Consider the following 12,807-nt stretch of genomic DNA (forward strand, 5'->3'; position numbering starts at 1 on the left):
CCTCCACGCCTGGGCGGCGTGATGCTCTGCGGCCAGGGGGACACATGCACCTCTGTCCCCCGCCTGTCCCTGCTTTTGGGAGCCGGTTCACGGCCCGCGATGGAGAGCAGAGAAGCCACCTCCGCTCCAGAGCTGCCGGCCGAGCCCCTGCCCGAGCCACCAGGACCCGGCTACAAGAAAACCAGAGGCTGAACAGAGATGGATGGCGGAGCCCAGTGCTGCACCCATCTCCATCTCCCCCCGCAAGCAGCGGGGTCCGGGGGGATCCCTTGCACCCCACTGGCAGCCCTGCAGCCCCCCTGTCCCCACAGGGACCGTGCTGTGGCCACAGCACTGCGGAAAGGAGGCCAGCACCAAGCGCTGTTAGGTAACACGGCGCGGCGGAGGGGGAGGTGGGCTGGGACAAGCCCAGCCTCTGCAAAAAACGGGGCAGGGGGCAGATGGGGCCACGGGGGTCCGTGATGTGTCCCCTGGGCAGGCGCATCCCACTGGGACGGTGCCAACCCCCATGCACACACAGCTGCAGGGGCTTGCAGCGCTCTCCATCTCCCCAGGGTGGGCAGAGGACACAAATCCGAGCAGGCTACGTGGAATAAATCCTTTCCCGACGAGCACAGCTGCCTTGTGGCTCTGCCTTTCTGCTGCCCCAGCCCAGCGCCTCGCCCCCGGCTTGGCAGGAGGGATCAACCCGCCAGCCCCAGGGATTTGCTGTCAGGGCTGCATCGGGGAGACCCACTGCAGGAATTCACCGCGGCGGGTGGTTGGCATTGTCACACAAAGACCCCCAACAGCCAGGTCACGGGTGAGATGGCAGCAGCATCAGTGTGGGGGATGGGAGGTGGGGAGGCTGATCCCACCACAGCTCTCTGGCAGGTGAACTCACTTGGGTTTTAGGGAACAGGAGCCTCAAAGTGTCCCTGTCAGGGGGACACCAGCACCTCGAGGCCCAAATGGGCAGGACCAGCACCACGAGCTGCTCCCTACGTACCCAAGTGCTTGATGAAAAGTTCACTCAGCACATATTCCCCTAAAAACCAGCCCCGCAGCTGCTACCCGTAAGCTGGGAACCCGCTGCCAGGAGGGCAGGGGCAGCCGGACCCCCTGCCAGGACAGGGGCAGCAGGACAAGGCTGCCCCTCCAGACTGGCAGTATTTCCCTTTGCGTGCTCAAGAGGAGGACACGGAGAGGACACCCCCCACCCCAAGGGGCAGCTGCCACGCTCCAGCCAGGGCCTGGCTCACGCTCAGAGCTCCCAACACCGCCAGCCTGTTGGATGACATATTTTAATGGGCGAGTCAGCGGCATAAACCTCTGACCAAAGGAGAGAGGCCCTAAAACCGCTTTAAAAACAAAGAGACGAGCGTACAGTCACGCCAGCGTGTCGGGAACAAGCGCTTGCCGCTTCGCCCAGGAGGAGGAGGACACGCAGCGAGGGCACCCGGGGTCTTGCTGGCTCCTTCTTCTCGTTAATGCTCCGGCGAGGAGGGATGCCGGGAGGAGCGGCGTTCCTGCTCGCTGGCACGCTGGGCCAGGGCATGTTTTTCTCACAAAGCTGAAGACAAAGAGGCCTTTACGGAGCCGCCTGGCGCTCAGCTGGACGTCTCCATCTCGGTGACTTCCTCCAGCGGCTGGGTCTGCACTTCCACCTTCTTGGGGGGGATGTAGGAGCCCATCCCGGCGGCACGCTCGGCCTCCTCCTGCGTGTACGGTGCCTCCCGCAGCTGCTTCAGCCTGCCGGGGGGGCAGGGAGGAGGGCTGGAGCATTTCAGCCCAGCTCCTCCAAACCAGACGGGCCCAGGGCCGGCACCAGCACCTGCCTTGCCCCGGTGAGGTGGGAGCAGGGGCCACGGCCTCAGCCCCCCCTTACCTCTTCTTGTGCACCTTGGACCTGAAGTGCTCCTTCATACTGGTCAGGTCCACAAAGTAGCGCCTGCGGGGTGGCAGAGACTGGGGGTCAGGGGGATCCCGAGGCGGGAGCGGGGCAGGGGAGGGCCCTTACTGAGGGGCCAGGGCCCTCCCCCACACCTAGGGCCAGTCCCCCATGGGCCAGGGTCGCCTCTGACACCAGAACAAGCTCCCCCCATGGGCCAGGGTCCCTCCCAAGATGAGGACAAGACCCCCCTCCAGGTGTCAGAGCTCCCCTAGCCAGGACCAAGCCCCCCCAAGAGCCAGGGACACCCCCCCCAGGACCAGGTAAACCACCACAGCAGCCAGGGGACAACACACACACACCCCGCCCAGGGCTAGGGCAACCCCCTCCAGGAGCCAGGGGACATCACCCCCCCACGAGGAGCCAGGGACAGCCGCCCCCAGGAGCCAGGGACACCCCCCCCGGGGCACGGGGACACACCCCCCCCATCCCCGGGGGCACGGGGACACACACACACACACACACCCACACACACACCCCGGGGGCACGGGGACAGCCCCCCCCCGGGATCACAGGGACCCCCCAAGCCCCGGCCCCGGCGCACGCACGCGCAGTGCAGGCAGTAGAACTGGGCGCAGCCCGGCAGGTCGGGGTCGGGCTCCTGCCGCAGCAGCCGAGCGGCGTTCTCGGGCCGCAGGTCCCCGTGGATCTCATCCAGGTCGCGGCGGCGCCGCTTCGTCTTCAGCTGCCGGGCCAGGGAGTGCGCCCGGTGCGCGCCGGTGCGCCGGCCATTGCGCGGCGACATGGCGGCCCCACGCCGCACCGCCCTCCGCAGTGCGCAGGCGCGGGAGGCCGCAAGCCCCGCCCCACTCTTCCCGCCCCGCCCACAACGAGGAAGCCACGCCCCTCCGTGAGGCGCAGTGCGGACGCCGGGCCTGATGCCACGCCCACGAGTCGTGAAGCCACGCCCACAACACGGGGCCCACGCCTATGGGCCAACAGGCCACGCCCTCAGCGGCATGTGTCTGCGCTACCGCCGTGCGCAGACCCCGGGAACGACCCCGGGGTGGGCAGGGGGGCCAAGGCCCGTCCCCAAAGAGCCCCCAGCACCTGGTGGCAGCCGTCCCCAAGCTGTCCCCGCATGGGGCACAGGGCCTGGCGTCGGGCAGGGGGTGACGGGCACCTGTGCTGCCCGGGTCACTGCTGTGATGAGTTGGGCAGTGCTCAGCGCAGCGTGTCCCGGCACCGATCGTGTTTCCTCCACCCCGGGTGATTAATTATAGATGGGGAGCCACGGCGGGGGGGGCCCCGAGCCCCAGCGCCTGCTCTGCACTCTGGGCTTGGGGTGGCCCCAGCCCTGGGGGTCCCCTGTGGACCAAGGGCATTGGGGGCTGGGGTAGGGAGACAGAGGGGGGTGTTGGGGGTGACCAGAGCCGCTGTCCCTGCGCTGCCCCTGGCTCAGGCCGGGCTCAGGTTCCCCTTTGTGCATTGGAAGTGGCCCCTGAAACTTTAATGAAGCCACCGGATCACCAGGGCGGCACGGGGGCACCCAGCCCCCCACCCCTCCTGCTCCCCACGGCACCCACCGGCTCCAGGCCCCGCTGAGCCCCTCACCATGGCCCAGGGCTTCTGGCGACTCTACAAGACCAAAGTGCTGCAGACCCTGGGGGGGGCACGGGTGGACGGGGTGCTGCAGGAAGAGGTAAGATGGGGGGTCACCACCAAGCCTGGGTCCCCCTGAAGCAGGGTGACCAACCTCCCTGCTCCCCCCGCCACCTGCACCCTGCCCTCACCTGGGGGCTTCATTGCAGGGAGACCCCCCTGAGCTGATGGAGACAGCTGAGCCCCCAGCGCTGATGGAGGAGGGACCCAGTCCCATGTCCCAGCTGGCAAGGAAGGTAAGGATGGGGCTGGGGGAAGTGGGGACGGGGGGGGCCTGCTGGGACCTGGAGGTCCCCAGTGAGCCTGGTGCTGCCTCCCCCGCAGGTGCAGGGGGTGGGTGCCCGGGGCTGGCGGACGCTTTCATCCCTCTTCACCCGTGAGGACGAGCACCAGCTGCTCAGCCCGGAGCCCTGCGCAGACCAGTAAGTTGCAGATTGGTGGGGAACCCCCCAAAGCCCAGACCAAGCCCCTGGGAGCTGCTGAGCCCCCACACCCCCCTGTCCTGTCACCTGTATCCCTTTCCCTTGCCTACACCCATGGGGCTGGGGGTGCAGCAGGAGAGCCAGCATGGAGGGGGGACGAGGTGGGTCTTGGGGGCCGTCCCAGTCCTGGTCACTGTGGGACTTGGCAAGAAGGGTCCCCACACCAATGTCCCTGTCCCCCCTCTCTCCCCAGCCCGCTGGCCGCCGAGCCGCCCCCGTCTGAGAACGCGCCCAGCTTTTGGGATCTCTTTGCTACCAAGTGGCAGCAGGCGTCAGGGCCGGACAAGGAGGCGCCCCCCCCGGAGCCAGGCGAGAGCCCTGGGGAGCCGCCGGGTGACGATGGCAGCGACCTACGGGAGCCAGAGGAAGGGGCCTTCCACTGGGGCTTCCTGGCCAGCAAACTGGCTGAAATCCGGAATAAAAATGCCCCCAAGGGCAACTAGAGGAGAATGTGCTGGCCAGACTCTCCAGCAGTGTGAGTGCCCCCCCCTACTGCTGGTGGGCAGCCCCCTGCCCACAGCTGAGACCTCCTTGGGGGGGTTTGGCTACGTGTCTGCACTAAAGACCCCGAGGTGCCCCTTTTCCTCGAGCCCTGCCTGGTGCTTTTTTTGCCCTCACCCTCCCCCCAGCAGCCCAGCGCCCCTGGAGCAGTGCAGCCCCCACGGTGGGGATGGGGAGCTGCCACCCCCGGCCTCGAAGTATCCTCTTGCCCACCCTGGGCTCTGCCCACACAAACCACGCATGCTGCCAGGTTAGAAAAAACCCAACAAAACCAGGTTTATTGAGCACTGCTCTGGCCCCAGCAGCCCCTTTTCTAGGGAGGAGGGGGCTGTGGGGTGGGCACTGTCCGCAATGGGGGTGGGGGGGCTCAGGCTTTGCCCCTACTCCCCCTAGCCTGCAGCTGATAGGGGCTGCAGGTCCATCCCACCACCCTGGGCTGGAGACAGGGAGGATGAAGATGGGTCACAGAACTGGGGCAGCAGCCTGCCAGCCCTGGGGGCAAAGGGTGACACACCCTGGGGAGCCCCTTCCCCACCTGCCCCTCAGGTGCCCCCGCCCTGGCTCTGGGGTAGACCTGGTGGCCCTCCCAGCCAGCAGCAGCCCCATAGCACCAGGACTGTGAATGCCACCAGCCTGTCGCCCACCTCCCGCGAGGGCGAGGGGCCACATCCAGCCAGTGGGAGCTACACGGGCGGCTTCATCCCCCGCCAGGCTGTCTTTGCTCAGACGGTGGACTCCTTGGCAGCTGCCCAGGCTCTCTGGCAGCCGTAGAGCCACTTGATGACACGGGCGTTGCGCTCCACCACCGAGACGGCAGAGCCCAGCCGGCTGTCCGGCTCCTCCTTGGCCGGCCCCGCATCCCCCTCGCTGCCCCCCGAGGCCTGCCCAGGCTCTGACTCACAGGAGCCGGGGGGCCGAGCCGAGGCGTTATCCCAGCCCGCCGGCCCGAACCGCTCCTGGCCCAGCAGCTCTACCAGCGCCCGGTCCAGCCCGCAGTAATTGAAGAACCGCTCCTGCTCTGAGAGCGGCAGGGAGATGCGCAGAGCCAGCGCCGGCTTGCCGGGGGGCTGGGGGGGCTGTGCCATGGGGCTGCCTGGCAGAGGGAAGATGCCACCACCGCCACCGTCACTGCCGGCACTTGGCGTCCTCGCCTTCTCCTTCTCCACAGGCACCCACAGCATGGGAGTCTCGTGGTTCTGGGGGGCTGGTGGCCCCTCGCCCAGCCCCTTGGCTGGGGGAGAGCTGGAGGGCTTGTCTCTGAGGGGTCCCTGGAAGAGGCGTCGCACCAGCCCGGAGCCCTTGGCATTCTCCTTGTCCGTGCCTGGGCAATCCCGTTTCTGCCGGTAGATGATGAGGGAGTCGGGCCTCAGCAGGCGCCTGCCACCGGCCCGGCGTGCCACAGGGGACTGGGGGCACGGCAGCTTCCTGGGACCCTCCCGGCTCAGCTCTGAGCCCTGGCACAGCTCGTTACACTGCTGGTAGGCGAGGAGGCGCCGGCCACGCGGGGAGAGCCGGGGCGAGCTGCCCCGCAGCGCCGGCTCCTGCCGGCTGTTGATGACTTGTTGGGATTTGACGTATTTGGCTTTGTCAGCCTCCAGCCGCTCCACGGCACTGGGTGTGCGGCCCCCGCCGCCCCCCGGCTCCCGCGGGCACTCAGGGCCACGGTTCAGCCAGGCCAGGGGGGAGCCGTGGCTGGGGGCCACAAGGCGCAGGTTGCTGGAGGTGCAGATGGCAAGAGGGGGGCTGCCCAGGGGCACCATCACCCCCCAGCCCCGAAATGGCACGCCTGGGCGCTCTGGTCCCCGCTGAGCAGCTGTGGGGGGTTCTGTGCTGCGGCTGGGGAGGCTCCCGAAGCTCCTGGATTCGTCCCTGGGAGGAGAGAGGAGAGCCGGGGTCAGCACCGAGGGTGCAGCAGTGGCAGGAGGAGGATGGGGGGTGAAGCAGAGCCGGGGGTCCCCGCGATCCCAAGCAGGCAGGCAGCCGGCAGCGAGCCCTGGCAGCCCAGGCAGGAACAATCCACGGGCAGGAAGAGAGAAGCGCCGAGCATCCGCCGGCTTCACCCGCATCCCAGGAGCGGCTTCCAACAGGAAAAAATACCGGAGCCGGCCACCTTATCTTCCCGAGTGCAGGGCCAGCAGAACAAAGCCCGTGCTCGGGAGAGCTGGCGAGCAGCCGCGGCCGGTGGCAGCAGGGCAGGGGCTGGGGGATGTCTGGGAGTCTCCGTGCCATGCTTCCTGCAGCCGGGCTTCCCTGGAGGGAAGGTACCTCTCCTGCTCGATGCGGGGGGGCTTTTATCAGCCCTGGGCTGCCACGGCTCTTGCTCAGCTGTACCCGAGCACCCATGTGGGTCCTGGCTGTGAATCTGGTGGTGGAGGTGGGTGCTGGGGGAAGGGGGTCTGGAGCCTGAGCTGGGGGCTGTAAATGCCCAAAGCAGATGGTTTTGCTGAGCAAAAAGGCCTGAATAGCCACAAAAAGCCAGCGGCTGAGCCAGCCCCGCAGCCTCCCCGGGTGACAGCGGGGACCAGCCAGAGCAAGGCTCACTAGAAAGTGAACAGCCCAGGAGCCCTCTGCCCACACCCCCCCACGGGCCGTGACACCACACCCACCCCTGGTGCACAGATGGGGAAACTGAGGCACGTGGTTTGTCTGCTCCTGTGCTCCCAAGGGATGAGCTCCCTGCTTCCCCCAGTCCAGGCAGAGCTCCGGCGCGGCTCGAGGGAAGGTGTCCCAAGCACATGGTCCCGTCACCCACCGGCTTTGCCCCGGCAGATCCAGTGTGCAACTGCTCGTGCGAGCGCACCTGCAGGGTCCCCAGCCCAGCCCCGCTGCCAGGACCTGTGCCCAGCCGCGGCTCAGCAGGCAGAGGATGCTCACACTCACCTGAGCCCACACAGGGATGCAGGGATGGGATGTAGGGATGCTCTGTCTCACTCAGCCTCTGCCCCTCTGGTTGCTGGCAGCAAACTGAGCCCAGAGCCGGCAGGAGCCTCTTATAGAGGATGAGGAAGAGGAAGAGCCACCCCATTAACCCCTGCCAGCCCAGCCCCATCAGCAGGAGCCCACCCCGCCAGCATGACCCCCGTGCCCCAGCCTTCACACCCTGGAGTCCTGCTCCTGCCCAGCCAGCATCCTGCCAGCAATTCTCCTCCCACCACCTCCTTAGGGGAGCCTGGCCGGGATTTCGGGATCCGCAGCAGAGATCTCTGCCTCTTCCCACACAGGACTGAGTCTCTCTGTCCCCCCAGCACGGGAGGCATCAGGAATGGGACAGGGAAACCACGCTCACTCTGGCAGCTTCTCCTTCTATGTCCACCCTGAGACACTGGGTGCAGCTCAGGAGCAGGAGCCCACCACGATCCCCTTCCCCAGGATCCTGCCCCAGCTGGCAAGGGATGAGGGAGGAAGGGTCCTTCTGGCACCTTCCCTGCTGGTGGCGAAAGGGTCAAAGCCAGCCCCACACTGGGCCTGTTCCTGCTTCTTCCCCCCGGGAAGGGCTGTAAATCGCAGGAAGCCACCACAAGGGGCTGGAGCCAGCCCAGGCGTTATTTTTACCACTGCCCTCTCCCCTTCCCGAGGGCTGAGTGCTCCCACAGGGGGACCCCGCCGCCCCCCCCCAGCACCTGCCCAGGGGACTGCAAACGTGGCATTGCAGCAGCCAGCAGGGGAAAGATATGCTGCACTCCGAGCTGGGCTGCCAGCCCCTTGGAGCAGGGTCACAGAAAACCCCCAGTGCTCCCTAGGGACCCCCCAGCTCCCCCCATCTCTCTGGCACCCAGCATGGATGAAGAGCTGGGGCACAGCCCAGCCCAGGCTGCTTGCAGGGACTCAGGAAGCCCCAGCAGGGACAAAGTCACGGCATTTGGCCTGGGACACGCAGGCCGGGGTGCTCTGTCCCTGGAGGAGGGGGGAACCTGGCCCCCAGCACTGCTGGCCCCCACCCCAGTTCCTTCCTGCAGCGCTGCTGCTCAGGAGCGGTGCCGGGAACCGGGGCTGGCTCCGCATCCAGCACCTCCCTGGGCGACAGCACCGGTGCCAGGAAGGGGCTGGGACTCCTGCGCTGACAAAAACAGACACTGAAATGGAGGCTGAGCAGGATGAGAGCGGCCAGAGCTTGTCTGAGCTATGCAGGCATTCAAACACCACCACACCCCCACCCCCCAAAAAAACGCACCACCACCCAGTGAAAAACCAAGACGCAAGGGGAAGGGAAAAGGATGGGGCCAAGTCATGGAAGAAGCTGTGGCAGCCCTGGGATGAGAGCGCCTACGCTCCCACGTGGGAGAGGGGCAGCTGACAGGACCTTATTTTTAACTCCAGGCAACATGAATCACTGTTTATTAGGACAGGTTTTATTTTCCAAGCTGGAATCCCGGCAGCCATTCCCGTAAAACCACAAGTGAGTAACAGCAGCCTTGGATTCACCTTTCTCTGGCAGATGCAGGCAGTTCCCATGGGATGCTCCTACCAAATACCTGCCTGTTCCAGAGCAACTGCGCTCCGCTCCAGCTCCTCCTCGGAGCACCTGCCAGCCCCTTGCTGTTCAACAGTTTTATTTGGACAAGACAGATTCCCTTCAGGATAGAAAAAGGAATGATTTGAGGGGTCCTTCCTGGCATCAGCATCCCCCAGGGAGGAGATGGGGGTTTTGTCACTTCAGCTTCTAGGAAGGGATTTACCCAATTCATCAGCCCCTTGTGAATGCACCAGGTGTCTTTTCTTAGTCACATGGATGCTCAGAGTCCCTTGGTTTTATTTCAGGTTCCTCAGAGCTCTCACAGGGCACACTCGGCTCCTCAGTGGGGCTCTGCTTCCCCCCCAGCTCACCAGCGAGCGAGCACAGTGCCAGGCAAGCAAAGCAATCCCGGGGAAAACCCAGCCACAGCTGGGGCCAGTATGGAAACTTCCAGCCCCTGTAGTAGGTGAGAAAAGTCTGGGAAAGTCCTCAAAGGTTACAAGTCCCAGAGCACAGATCCTCCTCCTTCCAACACCATTTGTCAGAGCATGCCTAGCTCCTAATTAAACAGCCCTGCTCCCTCCCAGCTCACGACAGAGCCCTCTCAGCCCTGCTAATGACGTCCCCATGTCACAACCCACAGACCAGGCTTGAGGAGCAGCAGCAGAGCAGCACGGCCAGCACAGGGCTCCCTCCCAGCGCTACTCCAATGGATCCAGGCAAATAGGCAGGGGAAACCAGAAGCTGCCATGCCCACAGGCAGCAGGAGAGCTGAAGCCAGTCATCCTTTCCAGATGCATTTCTCCTTTAAAAAGAAAAAAAAAAACCCAAAACACCTTAACTCCACCATAACCAGGTGCAGACAGAACTGCAGCACCTGATAAGACAGCCATCTGTCTCTACTTGCTGGTTTACTTTTTACAGCCCACAAAAGCCCCTTCTGGTGGAGAGGTCCATGCAAATGCCACCACTTGAAGAGCAGCCCACAGGAGCTGGGTGGCTGCAAGCCAGAGAAGGCCCAGGGTGCAGGTGCCTTCCTTCAGGAGAGGGGAGGGGAAGGCTTGCTATACAAGTTTAAAAATATCAAGGGCTCAAATGGGCATGAATAAATCTGAAACTACCACCTAATCTAAGGCAGCCATCCACAAGTCTGTGCAAGAAGGAACTAGACAGCAGCTGGGCCCAGGAGAAGACACCAAGGCTCCTGTGGATATTCATATCCTCAACGTGGCTTCAAAACCCACAGCGGGTGATGACAGGCTTCTGCTGGCTGCCTGGTGTCTGCAAAGCAAAATAGGTCAGTACTGGGACCACGGGGACAGACAGGAAAGACAGCAAAAGATGGAAGGAGTTGCCAGCACTGAAGGAAGCCTCCCTGGGGTCAGAGATGAGCATGTGGGCTGAACCTACCTGCTACAAGGCACCCACAAAGGTTTTTAGGTTGCATCTGTTTTTATCTCAAACCCTAGAGATTGAAGAGGCCTCTGAGCAATGGCAATTGTGGCAGCAGTTCTCCCTTTGCTCTCTTCAGCAGAAGGAAAGCACGTCAGCTGTGTCCTCCAGCACGCTTCAGCTGGTGGAGTGCGGGATGGAAGCTGGGCACACGGGGGTGCCCCAAGGAGAGCGGCCACGGCTCCTGCCAGCTCAGCCCCACAGCTCACCGCGGGCCCCTGCTCTGGCCCTGGCTGCTCCGTACAAACTGCAGCCCTTTACACAATTCCTGCCTGCTTCAGGCACCCAAATTATCGGGAAATTCACCTGGGAACAAAGGGATTTAAGAAGAAGGTGGCCTGGGCTGCGGCTCCTTTCGCAGTGATGCAGTGGTGCTGCTGGCTCATCCTTCAGGTCACCCAAACTTCTAAGAGCGTGCGGCCTCAGACTCCCCAAAACCGCTTACAGAGCGAGTGAACAGAGATCCACAGCAGCTCAGTCTTGTATTTCCACCTCTCCCCAAAGAGCGCAAATACTCTGGACCATTTGTGGCATTTCAGATACACCCCTCTTCCTTCATGGCACTTAAAAAGAGAAACTGCACATTGCATAAACAGCTCTGCAGCTCCTGTGACCAAAAGGGAAACAAAACAGTCAGTGCTCAGCAGTGTCCATTAAATAGAGTTTGTGTTTAAACACTCCTAACCAGGACTCCTTGTGCTCACCACACAAACCGCCAGCTAACAATAAAAAGCACCTTAACGATCGATACCCCATAGAAAATCTGTGGGACATCGGTGGAGGAAAGGGAAAAGCAACACAAAAAGCCAGCCCGTCACGCTGCCTGCGGTCCAAAGGCCACCTGAGCGTATCTGTGCAGCCACCCACCACGCAGCAGGGTGGAAAAAAACCACCACAAGCCGTTTGTCTGAAGCGAGGGCACCCTTCCAAGGGGCAGGCAGGCAGGCGGCTCAGGCTCCCCACGACAGGACTTTATCTCAACCACAAAGCAACATCTGCCATTACGCTGCAGTTCGTGCAGGGGCTGCGGCAAAGGAAAAGCTGTTTAAACCAACACAAAGTGAAAATCCAAACAAGACTAGTTCCCCAGCCCAGCGAGGATCGCCAAACCAAACCCTGCCCGAGGCAACAGCTCGGGCAAACTGGAGCCCCAGGCCTCAGCATCCTGCACAGCAAAGGAAACACAGCAGAGGGTGGGTTATTTGAGCAGAGATGCAGCCTCAGTTACATCTAACTTCTGCACCAGGGCATCTCCTTGCCAGTTTTCACCCCTCCCCTATGGACTAGATGTATTTCAAGTATGTAGGCTTAATTGTCTTCATTTTGCAGGGGGAGGGGAATTTAGCTTGTCTCTGTATTTAAAATCACCACTCTTACAACTAATCAAAGTGGGGTGGCCTTTCTCCTTTAAGGTGTTTATCCTCTAATAAAAAATAATCTAAATTTCAATCCCTTCCTCCTTTGCAACAACTGCATTGACTTACTGATTTAACCACACAGCTCCTGCCAGGTGGGGAATCTGCCTGTTTCCAGCACCAGGATACGCAGGAATCCGCAGGCGACGAAGCAAGTACACGGCACGCAGGAGATGACTGGGCTGGGGTTTGTTGCGGGGGATAAAGAAATGGCAAAGATAAAACACCTTACAGCATTTCCAGCCTGTACTATTCCCACTCCCAGTCTGTACAACCCTTTGTTCCAGGGCACTTAATTAAGACATGCAAATGACTAATAGGCTTTTGTATCACATATAAGTAATGGTGTGTCCTCACTCTTATTTCAAAGAGTTTCTCGGGGCACACAGACCAGCAGGCCACCGTCCCTCACAAACGGCACCCACCCACAGGACAAGGGCTGGCAGCTTTTTGGGCAAAATTCTACTCCAGCACACGTGGGAATTAGTGGGGAAAGGCATCAGCAAGAGGAGTGGCAGTGCCCAGGACAGCAGCAGCATCTATTTGCAGCCTCAAAAATCCAGTAGTACCAGTAGTGGGGTAGGCAGAGCTTGCCAGAGATTTCCTTACAGCCCAGGGTGGTATTCAGTCTGCTTGTAATAACAACTTCAAGTACATACTGGATACAAGAATGCTGCTTTTAGTCTTTAATCCCCTCTTTGAAAATGAGGTACACCCAGAAGAGCACCTTTTTTTATTCTTAAAGGGCTCGGCAGCAGCCACAGGGTCCACACAGACATGGCTCACCTCCACCAGTCCAGGAGCCAGCTCTGTTTTCACATCCAGTTTGGTCTCGCTCTGTCAAGTCCTCCAGCAGCACATTACACATCGGTGGAAGTCTGGCACTGCCACTACTCACAGAAGACAAGCAACACAGCTACTAGCCAACCTAGCCTCTTTTACAAGCCTAGGATCACTTCGGGTATAACTGTG

General features: G+C 62.2%; 3 protein-coding genes across 4 annotated transcripts; 1 reads left to right on the forward strand and 2 right to left on the reverse strand.

Moving 5' to 3' along the window:
* Positions 1-1,269: 1,269 nt before the first annotated feature.
* On the reverse strand, positions 1,270-2,717 carry ZNF593 (zinc finger protein 593). Its single transcript, XM_080381063.1, has 3 exons — positions 2,479-2,717; positions 1,868-1,930; positions 1,270-1,731 (listed from the first exon to the last, which is right to left on the reverse strand). Exons 1-3 carry the CDS (start codon positions 2,673-2,675, stop codon positions 1,590-1,592), a joined length of 402 nt encoding a protein of 133 aa, XP_080237189.1. The 5' UTR covers positions 2,676-2,717; the 3' UTR covers positions 1,270-1,589.
* A 110-nt stretch (positions 2,718-2,827) lies between these two features.
* LOC308061288 (uncharacterized protein C1orf232) lies at positions 2,828-4,650 on the forward strand. Its single transcript, XM_080381060.1, has 5 exons — positions 2,828-3,139; positions 3,333-3,572; positions 3,682-3,768; positions 3,857-3,954; positions 4,208-4,650. The coding sequence occupies exons 2-5, from the start codon at positions 3,486-3,488 to the stop codon at positions 4,455-4,457; spliced, it is 522 nt and encodes a 173-aa protein (XP_080237186.1). The 5' UTR covers positions 2,828-3,139; positions 3,333-3,485; the 3' UTR covers positions 4,458-4,650.
* A 151-nt stretch (positions 4,651-4,801) lies between these two features.
* Positions 4,802-12,777, reverse strand: FAM110D (family with sequence similarity 110 member D). 2 transcript variants are annotated; one of them, XM_080381052.1, is made up of 2 exons: positions 11,905-12,017; positions 4,802-6,384 (listed from the first exon to the last, which is right to left on the reverse strand). In XM_080381052.1, the coding sequence occupies exon 2, from the start codon at positions 6,273-6,275 to the stop codon at positions 5,238-5,240; it is 1,038 nt and encodes a 345-aa protein (XP_080237178.1). In that variant the 5' UTR covers positions 6,276-6,384; positions 11,905-12,017; the 3' UTR covers positions 4,802-5,237. The 2 variants fall into 2 exon arrangements, with proteins under 2 accessions (XP_080237178.1, XP_080237177.1); XM_080381051.1 differs by having other exon boundaries at positions 4,803-6,384; positions 7,396-12,777.
* Between the last annotated feature and the right edge of the window lie 30 nt (positions 12,778-12,807).

This window comes from Falco punctatus, assembly GCF_963210335.1.
Source record: "Falco punctatus genome assembly, chromosome: 3".
In the NCBI taxonomy this organism is placed as follows: Eukaryota; Metazoa; Chordata; class Aves; order Falconiformes; family Falconidae; genus Falco; species Falco punctatus.

Coding starts and splice junctions, on each gene's coding strand:
- ZNF593 (XM_080381063.1), bottom strand. CDS start 2,675: ATGTCGCCGCGCAATGGCCGGCGCACCGGCGCGCACCGGGCGCACTCC. Junction 1,931..2,478: donor TTCTACTGCCTGCACTGCGC/GTGCGTGCGCCG, acceptor GCCACCCCGCAG/GCGCTACTTTGTGGACCTGA. Junction 1,732..1,867: donor TCCAAGGTGCACAAGAAGAG/GTAAGGGGGGGC, acceptor CCCCCCCGGCAG/GCTGAAGCAGCTGCGGGAGG.
- LOC308061288 (XM_080381060.1), top strand. CDS start 3,486: ATGGCCCAGGGCTTCTGGCGACTCTACAAGACCAAAGTGCTGCAGACC. Junction 3,769..3,856: donor TGTCCCAGCTGGCAAGGAAG/GTAAGGATGGGG, acceptor CCTCCCCCGCAG/GTGCAGGGGGTGGGTGCCCG. Junction 3,955..4,207: donor CCGGAGCCCTGCGCAGACCA/GTAAGTTGCAGA, acceptor CTCTCTCCCCAG/CCCGCTGGCCGCCGAGCCGC.
- FAM110D (XM_080381052.1), bottom strand. CDS start 6,275: ATGGTGCCCCTGGGCAGCCCCCCTCTTGCCATCTGCACCTCCAGCAAC.